Genomic DNA, 19,234 nt, shown 5'->3' on the forward strand with positions numbered 1-19,234 from the left:
AGAAATTAAATTTTCAAACTGTCATTTTAACAGGTGGACTAATGCACCACTAGGTGTCATGATTTAAACACTTATTAATATCATCAGTGTGGTCTGTACAGCATGCTGTACGTGCTCCCATCCATAGATGGCAGTATGTCGCTATAAATAGTATGCATGCCAACTTATATTTTTTTAAATAGGAAAAACACTGAGGCCTCCCGACGTAGTTCTGTTTTTTTTTTTTTAAATAACTGGTGAATATGAATAGTGTAGGTGAGTATAGATGACTGTAAATTATGAATTATTATATTATTTAATAACGACAATATATACATGTATGGCCTGTGGTAGAATAGATCTCTGCAAGTCACAGAACTCCATCCAGTTAATCCAGGCCACGAGTCCTGTAATTGTGGTGGGGTTATGAGCTTTTCTTTATGTATATTGATGTACTTACAGTACTTGTATTATATATATCTTGCAGTTAGGGTTTTTTTTTTAAGTCTCTGATTTAGAGAATCTCTGTCAAATAAATGTAAAATACAATACTATAAATTATAATTAATTGTTGACTAAACCCAGTAAATGGCGTTTAAACATGAATAATATGCAGGTAGTGGACATAAGCAGGACAACAGCTACATACATAAAATGTAAACCTATTTATTCCCCATCTTCTCACAGACTAATAGTTCATATGTACTGTATATTAATACTTTAGTGGAGTCATGTCATGTTGTTTACTACTTAAAAAGTGACTGCAGCTCTGTTTGTCATTGCTCAGGGCACAGATCATTTTAAGATCCATATCATCTTCATGGTCCCATCACTAAACCCCCTCATGAATGGAGTTTCCTTCATCTCATGCCCTTCAGTCTCACTCGAGCTGGTCACTATGGTTGCGAAAGTTGATGTTGCAGGAGTTGCTAAGATATTGTGCGTTTTTCAGTCTTTCATGTACTGAAAGGCCCCAAACTGTTTCCCCCCCCTAAACAGCTGGACTCTGAACATGAAGCCCTACGTGCCCGTCTACGTACCCCCCAGGAAAAGGCCATGTGCACTCTGATATCTGTTCCTGATGGCAACGACATCTCTTCCATCTTCGAGTTGGACCCTACCACTCTGAGAGTGGGGGACTCCCTGGTGCCCAGGTACAGACCAGTACCACCCTGCCCACCCCCACCAACTCTGCACATTTAATATGACAACGTGACACTTAATAATGCCGTGTATCGCAAGAACAGTGTTGGATGTGACTGGATGCTTCGATGGGAATATGGTATGATATCAGATTTGGCAATTACTCTGAGACTACAGTCCTCACTCTTTGGAAAGTAACTATAAATACATAAATGCACTCATAGGCTACTTAGTTGTAATCACTTGTCCGAGGTTGCTACGGGAAACACAAGGTTAGTTTTGGCCAATGCATCATCACTTGTCCTTTTGAAACTGTGAGTCAGTTGCGGTCACGGTCACATTTATTGGCAGAATTCCCTGAAACCCTAAACCGTTGTTGATCCGGATGGTACGATGGGTTTACCCCTCTTGGCAGTATACAGAGGTAGTTCATTGGAGGGTAGGGCCCTGAATGGAAATGGCCATCCCCGTGCCCTTGTTGTGAAAAGCAGACGGTACTATATTGTTCACGGTTGGCTGTGACATGTTTACAGCAGACCTGTTCTTTTCAGGGTGCTTAGGTCACTCAGCTGCCCTACTGTCTTCATTGCCAAGAGCCTTGTGCCGTTGTTCTCAAAATAGTTGCCAGCATCAGACTGTAATCATAACCCAGGAACCTCCTCTATAAATGAGGGACAACAAGTAAATGCAAAACAAAGGCTGCTACACATATGTGGTTTATCCATGGTTAAGCAAAAAACCCAGCTTGGGCTATCATATTTGAGTTATATTAATTTGAAACTTGAATATTCCTTTAAGAGGAAATACATTTTTTAATAGTTAAAATGAAAGTTTGAATATACCATTTTCTTTATCATATATGTGCTCTGGAAATCTACAATGTGTTTCAAGACAATATCTCTTTCTTCTAAATGATCTTTTCTTTTGCTGGTGCATAGCCAATCAGGTTTAGAATTTTTTAGAAGATACCGAAGCAGAGTAATGTTATGCCGCAGGAGCTGATGATGTATGGAAAGCAATGGCCACTGCCAATAGACCAGAATCCTCTTGTGTGGTTGAAAACTATTTCTCAGTTCGTGCAGAATTACCCGAACATTCCAAGCTCTTCAAGCAGAGCATGTTTCTTCCTCAGCAGCTATGCTTTTATGGAAAACATTCAGCACTTGTCTGTGCCGAATTGTCTTTTGCTTTGCCAAATAATCTCTAAAAGGTGATGCTAGTACAGGCTGCCAGAAACAGAAATGGGGTTTATGGGGCTTAGACATTATGCTGCTTGTATTGCAAGAACTTGATCTTTGCAAAATAGTAAATTAGGACTCTATAACCCATCTGATGGCCAGCAGACATTACTGCATTTGCTAGAGCCAGCCTTCATTTAACTGGAAGTGTGGTGTTTTGACTGTTGTAATATTGTATTTGTATATCTGTAATGGGAGGAGGCCAACATTAGCTACTCAGCTACTTTTGTTTAATTTAAAATTGTCTGTGCCATCAGAGCTTAGTCCTGTGTTTTGGCTTTGTGGTGTTTCATGTGTTGGGCCAACGCTTGTGAGGCAAGCATTTTTCCACTTAACTGGGTGTGGTTGGAGAATGGGGAAGTGGGGGAGGGTGGTGTTCTGTGGCTCCAAATGAACCACTCATACTGCCAAGTAAATTTGTGTCAGGAAAGTCCCTTGTCTGTTTACACCAGTAAAACATAGTGACCACAGGTCACAGCGTCTGACGCACAAGAAATCATTAGATTCCAACGATTTCCAGATGTTGCATAAGAACCTGCAACCTAAGCACACGTGCACATACTCATGTGTGCGCCCACACACACACACACGCGCACGCGCGCGCACACACTCACGCACGCCCACACACATACACACACACACACACGCACGCGCGTACACACACACACACACACACACACACACACACATTTTCCATAATGGCCTGTGCACATTCAAAGGGTTGCTACTAAGACCTAAGATAATCCCCATACATTTTCTATGTGAAGAATTAGACACCTGTATTTCCTCTTTATAATAATAGTAGTGATAATAATAATAATAATCCAACTGTATGCATGTTCTCAAAAAGGTAATTTTAGTTAGGTACATTTTTGGACACATTTAGGGGCATTATTCACAGGAGTGTCTTTTGTGATTCAGATTGAAAGAGGCAGGTTTCTTAGTATGTGTTTTAGTGTGATTTAATGTAACCTGTGAACTGAAGGGAAGGCAGTGCACAATAAGTATTTGACTCAGCCTCAAGCATTGCTGGCACACAAGTTTTTATTATTTTTTTCCCCTCCGTGTGTCAGTAAGAATGACGGCCTCACGTGAGAGGGGGTGTGTCTTTGAATAGCACACATAACTCCGCTCAACCGCTTGTGCGCAAGCAGGAGATCAGATAAGGTGAGCACCTCCCATGGGCGTCGAGAAAAGGCATCGCGTGATGTTGTCGTGCATCTGCTTGTTTTATTTGGCACTCGACCATCTAACCTGAAATAACCCCTGGGCCTCATTGGCTGGGCTTTAACTGTGGGCAGGCTGAGGAGCACACAAAGGTAAGCCTGTTAGGCTAACGGTCGATTTCGCAACAGAGTCCCATGCAGTCGGAGAATACAGCCAGTGTCCTGTGACTGCTGCTCATGCAGGGAGCTATACACACAAGGGGCAGGGTGGTGTGAGGTGGAGGAAGTGACAAGAAGTCATTTTGTTTACATTTGCAGGTGAAGCAAACAGTCTTGTCAGCTTGTTTTAAGTTCTCCATCACTCCTTTTTTTCCCTTGGAAAATAAATTTGGGAGGCTCAAAGAAAATAAACAAGACGAACAGATGACTTCTTGACTGATCTAGCAAAACATCCATTAAGTTGTGGTGTCTTTTTTCATGAATATTTCTCAGAAGCAGAACATGTGTTCCCTTGATTGATGCTGTCGGTTTGTGTGTGTGTGCAATAATAATTGCATTGACGATCTTCTGCGAATGCCTTTTTGCGTGTTTCTTACCAAAGACATCTAAAGTAATTGATTGAAAAGAAGATGAGGTTTGCACACCTGGCAAATGTAAAAAATAATTACAAAAAACAAGCAAAAAAAAAAACACAGGTGCTTGGAGAAAATAGTAAATACATAAAATGTTATGGTCTTGCACACTGTATCTTGCACAAACTATTATGAAATAATGCAAGTGTTTTTGAAACAATGACACCAAGGAAGGATAGATTCTGAAATGTTTGTGTTATTTAATAAGAGTTTGTGCTAGATACAGTGTGGAGGAGTATACCTTTTTATGATCTTACTAAAATTCAGATAAACTTATGAATGCCAAAATTGGTTGTGGAAATGTTTGTGAGCACAACTAACAATCAAATCTGATCATACCCATGTTTCATGAATGAAGCTTATTGTGTTCAGCAGAACCTTTTCCATCAGATGGATCATGTGTTATACTGTTTATTATCATCTGTTGGCTTCACTTTAATGTGCGTTTCCCACATTGGACTGTGACATAAGTCCTTTTCAAATAAAATTTCAATGGTCCTGGCAGTAAAGGCCGTGGATTATTGCTAAACTGTGGGAGGTGCTGGGGAAAGCATCTCCTTTTAAGGCAGGCCTGAAAGGACACTCTCTCTAAAACACTGTTACTGTCATCAACCAGGGTTAAACCTTGACAAGGAGCCCACATGATCACACTTTAATCCCATCAAGTAATGCTCTTTATCTGTTCACATTAGCCAAAGTGTTTGATGGAATGTCCATGCCAGATCTGTTGAAGACTGGCCTTTCATTGACTGATCCTCTTTTTTTTCCACAAATTAAAATTTTTTGAATGTTCACTGTCTTTGGCATCCAGCTGATGAGCCCTAGTTTCCTTGTCTCCGCAAGCCAGATCCATGGACAAAAGAATGCAGTCCATTTACAATAGAATGGGGATGCACCAAAGTTCTTTTGATCAGATACACCCTGATCCGAAATGCATATTCGGAGACAGTCCTTTGAAGTGTTGCATGTTTTTCTGACTCAGGAGCTCCTATGTGAGGCTCAGACACTTGTGCACGAACACATGGGTCCACAGCACCAACAATCCCATAGACAAAGAGGAGGAGAAGCCTGTGATGTTACGGGTGAGTTAAGGGCCTCATCTCACTCCGTACTCCCACCTCTTTCCCCCCGCCACATTTATCCAATCTTTCAGGTGATTTGAGTGTTGTTCTATGATGTTCTAGCTTCATTGTTGTTTTGCTTTATTAAAGATTGGCACATCTGCAGTCAAGGAAGATAAAGAGGCCTTTGCCATCGTGCCAGTCCCGCCTGCGGAAGTGAGAGACTTGGACTTTGCCAACGACGCCAGCAAAGTATTGCAATCCATTGCAAGCAAACTGGAGAAGGGCACCATAACTCAGAATGAGCGGAGGTGTGAGCCCTGTGCTGCTGTGTCCAGCATTGTGTTTTAGTTTTATGGGGCCAAATTCATCTGGATGGAGTGATGAACCAGTTATGATTCTGAATTCTGGTGTATTTGCGTGTTTACTTATTTGACCCTTGGTTGAATCTTCGGTTGTCTGCACCTCTCTGTTCTTAGGTTTGTCACCAAGCTTCTGGAGGATCTGGTCTTCTTTGTGGTGGACATTCCCAACAGCGGGCAGGATGTCCTTGAGATCATGGTTAACAAGCCCAACCGGGAGAGGCAGAAGCTGATGAGGGAGCAGAACATCCTAAAACAAGTGAGTCCCCCATTGCCTTGGCATACCTGAACCCTGCACATGCTTGGCATGCAACTCCTAACGCTTACACATTCTCTCTGCTCTTGACCTCATGCCAACAGATTTTCAAGCTGCTGCAGGCGCCCTTCACAGACAGTGGCGATGGCCCCATGTTGCGATTGGAGGAGCTTGGTGACCAACGCCACGCCCCCTTTAGGCATATCTGCCGCCTGTGCTACCGGGTCCTGCGACACTCCCAGCAAGACTATAGGAAGAACCAGGTGGGGCATCAGAATGTGGGGCATGAGAACTACAAGTTTGGGTGTCCTAACTTCTTTGGAACAATGCCTGCTAAAATGGCCTGAATTGTCATAATAATCCTATTCTGTAAACCAGGCATGGATTATTTTAAAATCTGTAATTTACAAAATATGGGAGCATAATCAAAGCATCCTTAAAAGTGAATTTTCTTTTTGCCTTTGTCTTGTGGAATAGGGGAGACTGGGGTTGTTTGGCACACTTTTTACTCTTTGCCATGTTTCTGTGGCATGATTCATATTAGAATATTCTAACCAGCAGCAAATGAACAGTTAAGGTCTCCGCTTAAATAAATATGTATTAATGCCCACAAATGTTTTCTAAAATTAAGTGACTAATGATTAAGTTCATGCCCTAATACGGGGGTTGGTTGTCACAGTGTTAAAATGTTATAGGTACAAAGAATGAAGCTACCAAAAGAAACTACGTTCGAACCAAAGACACAAGAACCAAAAAACATGAATGTTCAATGGAATTCATGTAAATATAAATAAATGAAATATACAATGGAAATGCATATAATATAAAAATAACTGTGGTTGGTTGGCACAGTTATTTTTTGGATTGTGCCAGCCAGCTGTGGTGTTGGTGTGTTTAATATACTGTATGTATAATTCGTTTAGTGTGAAGGCCATTTTTTTTAACTTTTGATACAACAATCCTGAAATGTTTGCTTCACAAAAAAGTGAGTAAAAGAGTACTTTTTTTTTTTTTAACATGATACGTGACTGCAGTTCAAGAAAACATTTTGATGTTATATTTTTGTGCCTGTGATCTACAAAGGACCGGAAAATAGCTGTGTTCCAGCCAACCCCTGTGCTAAGCAGCCCCGATCTCCCCTACCAGGGAGTTTTTTGTTTGTGTGCTGGTTTGTTTGTTTTACAGCTTTCGTTTAGATCAGTGTCACGTTGTGTCAAGGTGAATGTAACCATACGCTGGGACTGTTACCATGTGGAACAGCAGTGCCTTGTAGTTTTCTGATCTGACTTTATTAGCAAAATCCTATTAGGACAAGGTTTGGTAACTTAATTACAGTTAATAATGAAATGCTCGTGCGCTAATATATTGGTTATGGCTGAAGATGAATAGAATGCTTCCTCATGCTCATTTACGTTTAACATAATTTTGCGTTATTGGGCATATTGCGGTTTTCTTCAGAATCCTAAAGATTACGTGCTTATGACTTACAGGGGAATTCCACTGCAAAATGACTTTAACCTCATTCAGAAGATTAAGGCGTAAAGTCTGTTTTTGTAGCTTGCCAAAGCAATCTCTGCACAGAAATATCGGCAGCAAATTTGGTTGAGGTATATGTCAAAGGCGTATACCCCTACTATTTCTCTTTTTTGAAAAACTGAAATGGGCGCGTAATTTGGTATGGAGATACCCATCCGACCTCCCATACTAGGAGAAGGAGGGGTTGACAGACGGTCACTCGGTCTATTCAATAGTCTTGCCCAAATGTTCTCCTCAAAATCATCTGAGCAAAAGTGCCTGCTAATTTCTTGCACATTCTTTAGCTGTGCCTCAGGTGTATCTGGAGAATATTTAGTGTTCCCAATTGCAGCCAGCCATTGTTTTCTCTCACCATCATTTTGTGGTAGCCAGTAAAAATGAATCCCTTCCTTTGCCAACATTAAACCCTTCCTATTTGCCACACTGCAGCAAAGCAGCTTTTTTTCAGTCAAACTTAAGCATAAAAGTAAACTGAACACCATAAACCTTGATTTTTCTTTCTTTTGTGGCTAACATGCGAACAAGTGGACCAACGGCTTCCAATTCCAGACCAACTAGTAACGCCCAGCTCTTCCATTTATATTTTGATGTGGAAACCTGTAACTGGTGTTGTCTGGCGCTCGTCCATAGACTAAGTGGCCACTCTGTTGTAGTCCGTAGTAAAACAGGTACCTAGAGCATGTACAGTAATTTGTAATTTGGGGCTATATCGCTGCACTACCGATAGAGATTCTTCGGAGAGCTCATTTTAATCAGGAGGACACCTGCTGTTCTACAAATAAAAGAAAAACCCTGGATGGAGTTCCCCTTTTAAAACAGAAGGCCAGACCCATGGGTGACCTTGCAGATTTGACCCTTGCCCTCTGACTTCTTCAGGAGTACATCGCCAAGCAGTTCCGCTTCATGCAGAAACAGATTGGGTATGATGTGCTGGCCGAGGACACCATCACTGCCCTGCTGCACAACAACCGCAAGCTCCTGGAAAAGCACATCACGGCCGCCGAGATCGACACCTTCGTCAGCCTCGTGAGGAAGAACCGGGAGCCGAGGTGAGATGCAGCGAAGTCATTTAACTGCTCCCGGCGAAAAAAATATTATTAGAACACTTCAGCTCTTATGCGTGCAGTAATCTGCTTCGGTCTGATCTACTGTGGAATGTATAACTGCACAGACGTATGCCTGTACACCTACAGACATGAGAGGTGCGCTTGTCTGAAGAGCATGGCAATAGAAAATCATGGTTGTTGTGACCACTGGCACTCAGGAAGCAGGGGTCATGTCTGGCACTGTCGCTAACCTGAGCAACGTGGTGGATTTTGGGCTGGGGAGTGAAGGAACGCCTCCAGTCTGGCAGGCTGGAATTTGGGGGCAGTGAGCCACCAGACCAGACAAATAACGTGTTTTTCAAAGGCGCAATGCTGCATGGTCAAGCAGCTTGACCAAATGCTGCCTGAACACAGGCGTTTCTAACCTTGCTAGTCAGAATGCAGGCTAGTCTGAATGCAGAATGTTTATCATTGCATTAGGTAAAGAGGTTTAAAGCAGCTGTCCCCCAAGGACTGCCGTACTTGGCTCTATTACTAAAAGCACACATTAGTCACCGGTCGTATATTTTTAGTCGGTGCCACAGGCAAGGCCAAAGCTCAGACGTGCTTCTAGCCTAGTCTATGCTCATTCTTTTACTGAGGGAGCCAGACACGGCTACGTTTGACCCATATTCCCATGTATGGCTCATGGGACGTGTCCTGTTCTTTCATGCCTTCCCCACAGGTTCTTGGACTACCTGTCGGACCTGTGCGTGTCCATGAACAAGTCCATTCCTGTAACCCAGGAGCTCATTTGCAATGCGGTTCTGGACCCAGCCAACAGTGACATCCTCATTGAGACCAAGTGAGAGCTCCCATCTGCCGCCGCAGCCTTATGGGATTCTGGGTGCTGTAGTGAGTCATCCTCTGAGGGATCTTGGGTAATCCAGGCAGAGAGGAAGGTGGGGTGCTGTCTGTGGTCTTACTGGATGAGAATTTTTGTATTATCCATTAACACTGCGATTTTTGCCGCTGAAGTTGTCATACTACAGGTTGTTTCTCTCAATTCAACTAAACAAAACTGCCTCTAATTAGCTGTTTACCCCAAGCACTACAATTAACAAAAGTAATTGCATGCTCTTAAAAGCATGTTGTTCAAACACCTTCATTTTAAGTCATATTATCAGAAAAAAATACCACTCAGATTGAATAAATGTGTTAAAATAGAAGGTGCTATAATTTGTAACACGTTCCATGAAGAAGAAATGCTTTATGCAACTTTTAAGATGTTTAAATGAAAAAACTGTAAAAAAAATGTTTTGCTTCATTACGAGTACATTTCCATAAAAACTAATTGGAGAACATATGAATATCCATTTGAGCTTAGCTCATATTCATGATTGAGCTGAGCTCAGCTAAGCTCAAAATAAATCTATTCAAGATTTCACTCTTAATCTGCATATCAGTGTTTAACATGAGCGCTATCATAAAACAAATCATGCTTTTCCTGTTATGACGCAAGCGATTTATAAAAGAACAGTGTAATCGGATATAAACATAATGCTGTCGCAATAGCAATCAAGTCTTTTTAAAATAGCAACTTGACACGGTTGGATGTTTGTCATGGTTTAGAGATTACCTGCTCTGCAGACCTCATAAATAAAAAGTCTCACATAAATAATGGCTAAAACAACACAAACACAAGCTCTGTTAAACACAACTCTGCTGATGTGAAGGAAATGTTTCAAAGTGAAATACATAATATCATTCATTAAATTAAAGCCTTGAGTGGTCTTCATCAATTCAGTAGGTCACTGAGAGTGATGAAGAAGCAAGGCTGATAGATGCTTTTACTTGTGTGACGTGTTCCATGCGCCTCCTCTGTGATGTTAGGCTCGTGTTGTCGCGGTTTGAGATTGAGGCGGTTGTGAATGGAGAGAGCCCTGTGGAGTCTCAGGAGGATGAAGAGGAGGTATGGCTCTTCTGGAAGGACAACAGCAAGGAGATCCGCAGCAAGAGCGTGCGAGAGCTGGCCCAGGATGCCAAGGAGGGCCAGAAAGAGGACCAGGAGGTGGTCAGCTACTACAGGTTAATGGCAGGAGCTTTTGTTATGGTACCACGTAGAGTAGTTTTGTGCATTCATCCTGATTAAGCTTGAGTATATAGCTACTCTTGCTTACTCTGTTGGGTGTGTATTTATTATAGTTCAGAGCTTTGGGAGTATGGTTGATTTGGGTATGTACAGTAGCTACTCTGCTTAATTTTTAGTATTTTTAGTTATTGCATTACCTACCTGACCCTTACTTTCATATTTTTGAGCATACTCGACTTTGTGCCTGGAATACTGATGTTATTGCATGACTTGACCTTACTGTGTATGTGGTGTGTGTGCCCCCCTATATTTATTAGTATGATCTGAGAAAAGATTATGCTAATAATTATAGAGATGAAATCTGTTTTCCATACGTGGTCCAATCAGGTACCAGCTGAACCTGTTTGCTCGCATGTGCCTGGACCGGCAGTACCTGGCCATCAACAAGATCTCTGGCCAGCTGGACGTGGACCTGATTCTGCGCTGCATGTCCGATGAAGACCTGCCCTATGACCTGCGTGCCTCATTCTGTCGCATGATGCTGCACATGCATGTGGACCGCGACCCCCAGGAGCAGGTTACACCCGTCAAATACGCCCGGCTCTGGTCCGAGATCCCCTCCAAAATTGCCATCGATGAGTGAGTCATTGGGATTTTAATCAAATGATAGAATTCTTTCTGTCGCCCTTGCAGTAGTCTGAAGATGATGTAATGCTCATGTAAACAGTCTCAGTGTCTGTGTTTTCACACACCTTTGGCTCTTCATTAAAGTGGGAACAAAGAGGGTGTACAATGCTGTTTTTCTAATGGCCACAGCTATGACAACAATGGAGCTACCAGGGACGAGATCAAGGAGCGCTTTGCCCAGACAATGGAGTTTGTGGAGAACTATTTGAGAGACGTGGTCAGTCAGAACATCCCCTTTTCTGACCAGGAGAAAAATAAACTCACATATGAGGTTGGTTCTCCTTGAAACAGCTTTGGCTGTGACATATTTAACGAGGTGTAACAAAACAAAATTATCCCTTAATTCTACCTTTTCTTTTGACACTTTTTAAGGTTGTGAATTTAGCCCGAAACCTTATTTATTTTGGCTTTTATAACTTCAACGACTTGCTGAGGCTGACTAAGATCCTGCTGGCTATTCTTGACTGTGTTCATCTCAGCACCATCTTCCCCATGAACAAAATGGAGAAGGGAGATGAGACCAAAGGTAAGCAAGTGTGAAAGCACATCTCTGATGCATGAATGGTCTCATTCTGATATGATGAGACGATAGTCAGTAGCGATTGGCCCAGTAGCGTTAATAATATGTAATTGGTGAAGTTAATGTATGAGTATTTGTGCATTATTCAATCAGGATGAAACGCTTGGTTAGTACTGTGAACGATGTTTGAGTTCAGTTTGCATAAGCTGTGTGATTGGCTCAGTGTGGGGAAAAATATACAAATGGCCCAATCAGGATGCTGACCTATTTGTGCAGTTTGATTCAGCGGTTTGCATCTGATGTCTGCAGGAAGTAATGTCATGAGGTCCATCCATGGAGTGGGTGAGCTGATGACACAGGTAGTCCTGAGGGGAGGCGGCTTCCTCCCCTCAACCCCCACCAACCCGCCAGATGGAGACGTGGTCAAGGCACAGGTGGAGCCAGAGAAGGAAGACATTCTGGTGATGGACACCAAGTTGAAGATCATTGAAATACTGCAGGTAACAGACCTATACCGCCCATCTCTGCTACCCAACACCTTTGCCACAAGCTTTCTAATCAGGACTTCTGAAATTCATTTTTTTGGAGCCTTGGCGAGTTTGGGGTAAAAAAATTCCTAAAAGCTGTGTGTATGAACACCTGGTTGCTCGAACCTAAAATTGACCTATTGGGAATTTATACTTCAAAAAAATCTAATGGCAATGAACCATTGTTCCATTTTATCTCTTCTGTTGTTTAGTAAATACCCACTCACAAAACATCCTGGCTGCTTGTATACCCATGGTCTCAACTTGAATCGATTGCTTGCAGGATTGTCTGTGAACAGAAAGGCAGCAGGCTCACGTGTGGTTTGGGAGGCCTTGCTGTAAAGCCCCTCTGCCTGTCTTGCAGTTCATTCTTAACGTGCGGCTGGACTACCGGATCTCCTGTCTGCTCTGCATCTTCAAGCGGGAATTTGACGAGAGCAGCTCTCAGATGGACCTGACGTCAGGGGGCAGTCAGGATGGGCCCAAGATCATGCCTGGTGAGAAAGATTGAACTAGGTGGCATAAATCAGGTCCTAGCCTATTTACCTTTGCTCACCTAAGAGCATTTAATTTGTCACCAAAAGCAATGAGCCTAGCATTACAATACAAGGGTTGATGGTTGGATTTAACCCCATTCCCCACCCAACTGCACCCCTCCCCACCATCTTTCAGCTGTAACTAGTGTGGCTCTCAATGCACATATTGAAATCGTGATCAAGGTCAGAATCAGGGCACCCCTTGCAAAACAATGCCATTGTATATTGTGCTACAGTATGTGGTTTATTTAATGATTGCTTGCAAAAAATCTAGTATGTTCCCTGATGACACTGTTTTTAAGAATGCTGTGTTTCCTGTTCCTTTAGGAGCACTTGATTTTGAGAACATCGAAGAACAAGCAGAAGGGATATTTGGTGGAAGGTAAAGAGTTTCATGCAAAGCCATAAAGCGAGATGGTGTGTTTGTGTGTGCGTGTGTGTGTATATGTATTAATTACAATGCTGAATGTTACATAATCTGAAGCACATATCAGTTGGAATGCAACAACACATTGATGCACGCAGATGTTTAAATGTGTGATGGATGCTGTGATGATTGAAGAAATGTGATGTCCTGAATACAGTAAGTGACACAAAGATATAACTGTCAAACACACAATGTCACTGCTCCTGGAGAACAGAGTTCCAGTGTCTCTACTAGGATCACAGCTGGTGTTTACGTGTGAGTGGCGAAGAGGCTCTTTAAATTTTAAGTGATTAATCTTCAATTTCCTTGTAAATGATTTGGAATTTGATTAACTAATGCACTTAAAGATGAACACCTCTTCATTTTTCCCCAGTGAGGAGAACACGCCCCTGGACTTGGATGACCATGGAGGGAGAACGTTCCTAAGGGTTCTGCTCCACCTGACTATGCATGACTACCCTCCCCTGGTGTCTGGGGCACTGCATCTGCTTTTCAGGCACTTCAGCCAGAGGCAGGAGGTGCTGCTGGCCTTCAAGCAGGTATTATATAGCACAGCACTGGTCCATTTGGTTTTCTTTTCGGTCCACCGTCGTACCCTGTGGCGCAGCTCCAGTGCAAATTGCAGTCTAATTCCAAAATGTTTCGCATTGTTGATGAAACCGTGACCCCCCTCATTCCAGGTTCAGCTCCTGGTGACCAGCCAGGATGTGGACAACTACAAGCAGATAAAGTCAGACCTGGACCAGCTGCGCTCCATCGTGGAGAAGTCGGAGCTGTGGGTGTACAAGCGGCAGGGGCCAGATGAGGCCTTGGATGCGGGGGATGGGCCTGCAGGTGAATCCGATCACAAGAAAAAGGTGGGGCTCCTGCACGTTATCGTGATTTACTGTGAGTCCAAAATCTGCTTTAGGAGCTAAAGACCTTTTCTGGTTATTTTTTTTCTTTCTAGGGAGACTCGAGTTCCGGTGGCTCAGAAAAGAAGAAGCCAGAAAGCACCAGTAGTTACAACTACAGAGTGGTGAAGGAGGTACTTTTTCTCTCCTGTCTTTGATCACTGTACCTTCGCCTGAGTATCTCATATCAATGACAAATGCACACTTTGCACATTGAGCAGATCTATGCTCTTATCCAGAGTGACGTACACAGCTTACATTCAGTGTGCACCACCGGGGAATTGAACCTCATAGTTATGATCTCAGTTCCCTAAACTTTATCATACACTCTCGCCATTATAAAGAGAACTTGCACTATTTAGGCCCTTCTTCAGTCTAACTGCAGGGAGCCTCGTTAAGAGTTAAGCCACAATTTAGTTTAGTGAGTTAAGCTCAATATTTCATTCCATTACAGTAGGTCAAATTAATCAGTCAAACGTAAGGCATCAAATGCATTTTCCAGTTATATATATATATATATATATATATATGATGCCTTGTTTATTGTATTAGCTCACATATAGTGAATTAAGCCTCATCCTATAATTCATATTGGTCAGATTTGTCATAATCTGAGGTGAGGCCTGATTATGCCTAAGGACTCTGGTGGAAACGGTCTGTCTGCCCTCTGATGTGTTCAGATCCTGCTGAGGCTCAGTAAGCTGTGTGTCCAGGAGGGGTCCTCAGGGAAGAAGAGCAGGAAGCAGCAGCAGAGGCTCCTGAGGAACATGGGGGCCCATGCCGTGATTCTGGAGCTGCTGCAGATCCCCTACGAGAAGGTGCCCAGTCATTCTTAGAATATCCTTACCTTACCTTCAAAGCTCCTCCCCAAAGGGACAGGATGTCACAGAAACTCTTTGGAGTAATGTTGTCTACCAGTTGAATCACACAATGAACTTGACACAGCCCATTTACATCCTGCTTGTGCCCTCGTGTGTGTGTGTGTGTGTGTGTGTGTGTGCGTGTCCTGTAGGGGGAGGATGTCCGGATGCAGGAGATCATGAAGCTGGCCCATGAGTTCCTGCAGAACTTCTGTGCAGGGAACCAGCAGAACCAGGCGCTGCTCCACAAACACCTCAGCCTCTTCCTCAACCCAGGGGTGAGCAGAGGCTCTGTGAGAGAGTTTAGGAAACTTTCCAGGTTCAGCTGGGAATGTCAGCACATTTCACTTCCTGCACTTTCATGAGCTATTTTAGTATTGCATTTAGGACCTTTATAGAATAGACTTAGTCATCCTCTGTAAGGGAAATATCAAAGCTGATATTTATTTTTAAATAAAGATTATTGTATTTACTTATTTCATAGAATTCCTTCTCATTTTATCCCTTAAATTCACGTCTGTCCCATATGTGGAGCGGGATTGGTCGCACGATTGGTCGCTATAGCAGTGTCCTTCTGTGGATCTGACCCTCTAACATCCGGAGCCTAGCGCTTTGATCTTTACTCAGCCGTGCTCTGCTTCCCTCCCTGTAGATTCTGGAGGCCATCACCATGCAGCACATTTTCATGAACAACTTCCAGCTGTGCAGCGAGATCAACGAGCATGTGGTGCAGCATTTTGTGCACTGCATCGAGACTCACGGCCGCAACGTCCAGTACCTCAAGTTCCTGCAGACCATCGTCAAGGCGGAGAACAAGTTCATCAAAAAGTGCCAGGACATCGTCATGGCTGAGGTGATGTGCTACAGTATCGCCCTGTCTTTCCTGCTGCTTCCTGTGTCTGTGGACGTGTGCATGCATGTGTGGCTCTTTGTGTAAATGTTTTTGTTTTATTTGGCACTCCTATTTATGTGTTCATTCGGATGTACAGTAATAAGTGATTGTGCACCACTTGCAGGCACTTCGGCAAAATTTGCAGCAAGTCAGTTTTATTCTGCCCGCCTGCCATGATTTTCCATCCCGCTCCGGTACCATGTGACTTACCATCTCTCCCAACTTCCGCGTCCCGCAGCTGGTGAATTCGGGTGAGGACGTGCTGGTCTTCTACAACGACCGCGCCTCCTTCCAGACGCTGGTGCAGATGATGCGGTCGGAGCGCGACCGCGTGGACGAGAACAGCCCGCTCATGTACCACATCCACCTGGTGGAGCTGCTGGCCGTCTGCACCGAGGGCAAGAACGTCTACACCGAGATCAAGTGCAACTCCCTGCTGCCCCTGGATGACATCGTCCGTGTGGCCACTCACGAGGACTGCATCCCCGAGGTGAGAGCGGGCCAGCCTGGCCAGAGGCCAGCTTGGCAACAATGGAAATCTGCCATGATGCTGATATTTTGTTTATCTGGCTGATGCCCTTTTATCATGGATGTCCAGCACCCCTGGAGAGTTCCTAGTGTCACACAAAGGCTAGACCTGAATGCCGGTGTATTTAATGAGCTGCTTGAAATTCATCTCTCACTGTTGCTGCGTCCCCATAAAACACACAACCCAGACGCACGCACATACGCGCACACACAGACACACACACATAAGCACGCACACACACACACACCCCTTTCCAGCACTTCCAGATTGTGTGAACCTTTGGATATTCATTGTGTTTGGCCCAAAAGTAAACTACTTTTCTCCACTTTAAAATGATCTCTTACTCAGTGTAACCCACATAGGTTGCACTATATATTATATTTTATCCCTTTTTACATCTTGTTACTGTTCTGTAGCCAAGAGTAGAACAGCTGTGTCCGACCAAGGACTTGAACCTGAACATATTACTTGCAAGCCCAGGTCCTTTACTGTTTCAGCCTACTGTTTCAAGTTTTAGAGAGCTCATTTTTCTAAGGACCACCTGGAGCATGTGGAACTGTGGATGGAAACAAATGCATCCTTCTGGTCCCACAGGTGAAGATTGCCTACATAAACTTCCTGAATCACTGTTATGTGGACACAGAGGTGGAGATGAAGGAAATATACACCAGCAACCATGTTTGGAAGCTCTTTGAGAACTTCCTGGTTGACATCTGCCGGGTAATTAAAAATCTATACGCATTATATTCTGAAACTTACCAAAGGAAAGGTCACACACTGTTCAGTGATTTTTGTAATATTTGGTTACAGTATAATTGTGAGTGCTTTCAGATAGCAGGAGCAGAGCATTTGAATGTTATGCTTTACCAGTTTACAAAACGTTTATGGATGAAGTAGCCTTTAGTCTGTAAAATATGTTCTGGCATTGATCCAATTAATTTCCCTGTATAATTTTGGGAAAAAATAAAGAACTGCTGTTGTATTCCTCTTGCGAGGGAACACAGGAAGTGTGAGTGGTTAAGCACTTGTGCCTCCTCCTTCACTGTGGGAAGCCTTTACTGCTTATCTGGCCTATAGGAGGTGGAGTGTTGTGATTGACACAGTGCTTTACCAGTCATCTCGTTGTCTGTGTTAATTGAGCTGAACTTTCTTCCTTGTAGGTGTGTAACAACACAAGTGACAGGAAGCACGCGGACGCCATTCTGGAAAACTATGTGACCGAGACGGTCATGGGCATCGTCACCACCTTCTTCAGCTCTCCATTCTCTGATCAGAGCACCAGTCTACAGGTAACCATGGCAACTCAGTTACAGTACATGGTCGAAATGTCTAGTCTGCCCTGACCTGCTCTGGAAAAAGTGCAGAAGTTTATGTTAATACAAAGTTCACCTAACAAATCAAAGTGCGAAGCCAATGTGCTGTCAAAATCCAGCGATAATGGAATTACATGAGGATAATATACCATGAATCTAATTTCACAGCACATTAATGCTGTACATCAGCAGAATGCAATCAGATGTTTGCAATCACATTGAGTTCACAGGCTGCGCAGTGCTGCCAGCATAAACACCAGCACTGTGATTATCTGCACTTGATAAACCTGAGAAATGTTATTTATTTTTGAGAGGGGGAGTTTGCCTTATTGTACAAGAAGAGTGGTTTGTTAGAGTTAACATGTTACCCTGTACAGAGGTGTGAAGAGTATCTTTTTTTCCTTCTCTGACTTTGATTACTGATAATACGGCGCTTCTCCTACATAGGTTGCACGGCACATGTTTGTAAGTATCAGCTAGGGTCCTGTGGGACAGTTTGTTTTTTCTACAATGTCTTCCTTTAGCCAGAATCTTAGCTCTTGGAGCGTTGCCTCTTTCTCCATAGTTCTTTAGAAATGCTTTCACTGATTTGAGGAATCCACTCAGTGGTTTCCAGGAACAGTTTGGCGAGTCACATCATGTGATGAGGTCTTAAACTCCTCACTTCCCAGATCTGGGCAAGTCCCTTTCGCAAGAAAGCCCTCCGTGCTATGCACAACTCCCACGATACGCAGGGGTGCCTAATCGCACTGGTAAACCACTGATTAGAACAAGATGGCGGCTCAACCACAGCCCACTGTTTTCCTAGTAAGGCTTAGTCACTTTCCTGTCTGCGCTTGATGAAAGCAACTGAGAACTTGTCCGGAGATCTTTGTTTGTGTTTAGGTTCAACCACTTGCAATGTCTTTTTTCCCCTTTTTTAATGGAAATAGAATTCCTCGGAAGTTCCCTTCTCTACCTCATGAAATCTCCCCTCCCTCCACCACTTCCTCCTTCTCCCCCTGTGCTCAGTCACGCAACTTCTCTGTTCACCTTCACAAAGCTTTTGTACTATAGATACTGTGGTAAAAATATAAAGCAATTTTTGATCATTCTATTTCTGCCACATCTGAAAGTTTTATATGAAATGGCACGCCAGAACTCCTAATGGAACCAAAGACCTTCAGAGTGTTTAAGACAAAGACACCGAATAAGATTCTCTTTAGACTGCAGGCAAAAGTACTTTATTCTGAATGGGTGCCTCCCTGCCCTGGCCTTTCATCCCACTCTGGTAACATGCGGCATACCGTCTCTCGCCACATTTACGTCCCGCAGCTGGTGATCTCGGCGCGGATGTGCTGGTCCTCTACAGCGACAGAGCCTCCTTGCAGCTGCCATCATCGTTAATCTTTCTTACGTTACTTATGTCTGAAATGATAATTGCTCATGATGCAACAGCTAGAGACTCTGGGTCTACGAGAAGGTTGACTCATCCAGTATGGAGTGGCTGGGTGTGCTGCTGCTGATGTTCTGGGTCCCTGCTCTGGCTTTTGGGTATTCTGCAGGTCTCCCAGGCGGAAG

The 19,234-nt window shown here is 43.4% G+C and overlaps 1 protein-coding gene across 17 annotated transcripts in view; it reads left to right on the top strand.

Moving 5' to 3' along the window:
• Positions 1–19,234, top strand: part of itpr1b (inositol 1,4,5-trisphosphate receptor, type 1b) — a 106,021-nt gene that overhangs the window by 25,256 nt on the left and 61,531 nt on the right. For all 17 annotated transcript variants that reach the window (XM_064306315.1, XM_064306313.1, XM_064306319.1 and 14 more), the window contains 23 exons: positions 979–1,133; positions 5,141–5,240; positions 5,370–5,530; positions 5,699–5,840; positions 5,942–6,100; positions 8,250–8,422; positions 9,144–9,263; positions 10,292–10,486; positions 10,878–11,129; positions 11,307–11,448; positions 11,550–11,703; positions 12,007–12,197; positions 12,589–12,721; positions 13,088–13,142; positions 13,561–13,726; positions 13,868–14,044; positions 14,137–14,214; positions 14,761–14,898; positions 15,093–15,218; positions 15,593–15,793; positions 16,071–16,322; positions 16,956–17,081; positions 17,522–17,650. In XM_064306315.1, the coding sequence (XP_064162385.1) occupies positions 979–1,133; positions 5,141–5,240; positions 5,370–5,530; positions 5,699–5,840; positions 5,942–6,100; positions 8,250–8,422; positions 9,144–9,263; positions 10,292–10,486; positions 10,878–11,129; positions 11,307–11,448; positions 11,550–11,703; positions 12,007–12,197; positions 12,589–12,721; positions 13,088–13,142; positions 13,561–13,726; positions 13,868–14,044; positions 14,137–14,214; positions 14,761–14,898; positions 15,093–15,218; positions 15,593–15,793; positions 16,071–16,322; positions 16,956–17,081; positions 17,522–17,650 (3,525 nt within the window). The remainder of the gene's footprint in view (positions 1–978; positions 1,134–5,140; positions 5,241–5,369; positions 5,531–5,698; positions 5,841–5,941; positions 6,101–8,249; positions 8,423–9,143; positions 9,264–10,291; positions 10,487–10,877; positions 11,130–11,306; positions 11,449–11,549; positions 11,704–12,006; positions 12,198–12,588; positions 12,722–13,087; positions 13,143–13,560; positions 13,727–13,867; positions 14,045–14,136; positions 14,215–14,760; positions 14,899–15,092; positions 15,219–15,592; positions 15,794–16,070; positions 16,323–16,955; positions 17,082–17,521; positions 17,651–19,234) is intronic.

This window comes from Anguilla rostrata, chromosome 13, assembly GCF_018555375.3.
Source record: "Anguilla rostrata isolate EN2019 chromosome 13, ASM1855537v3, whole genome shotgun sequence".
In the NCBI taxonomy this organism is placed as follows: domain Eukaryota; kingdom Metazoa; phylum Chordata; class Actinopteri; order Anguilliformes; family Anguillidae; genus Anguilla; species Anguilla rostrata.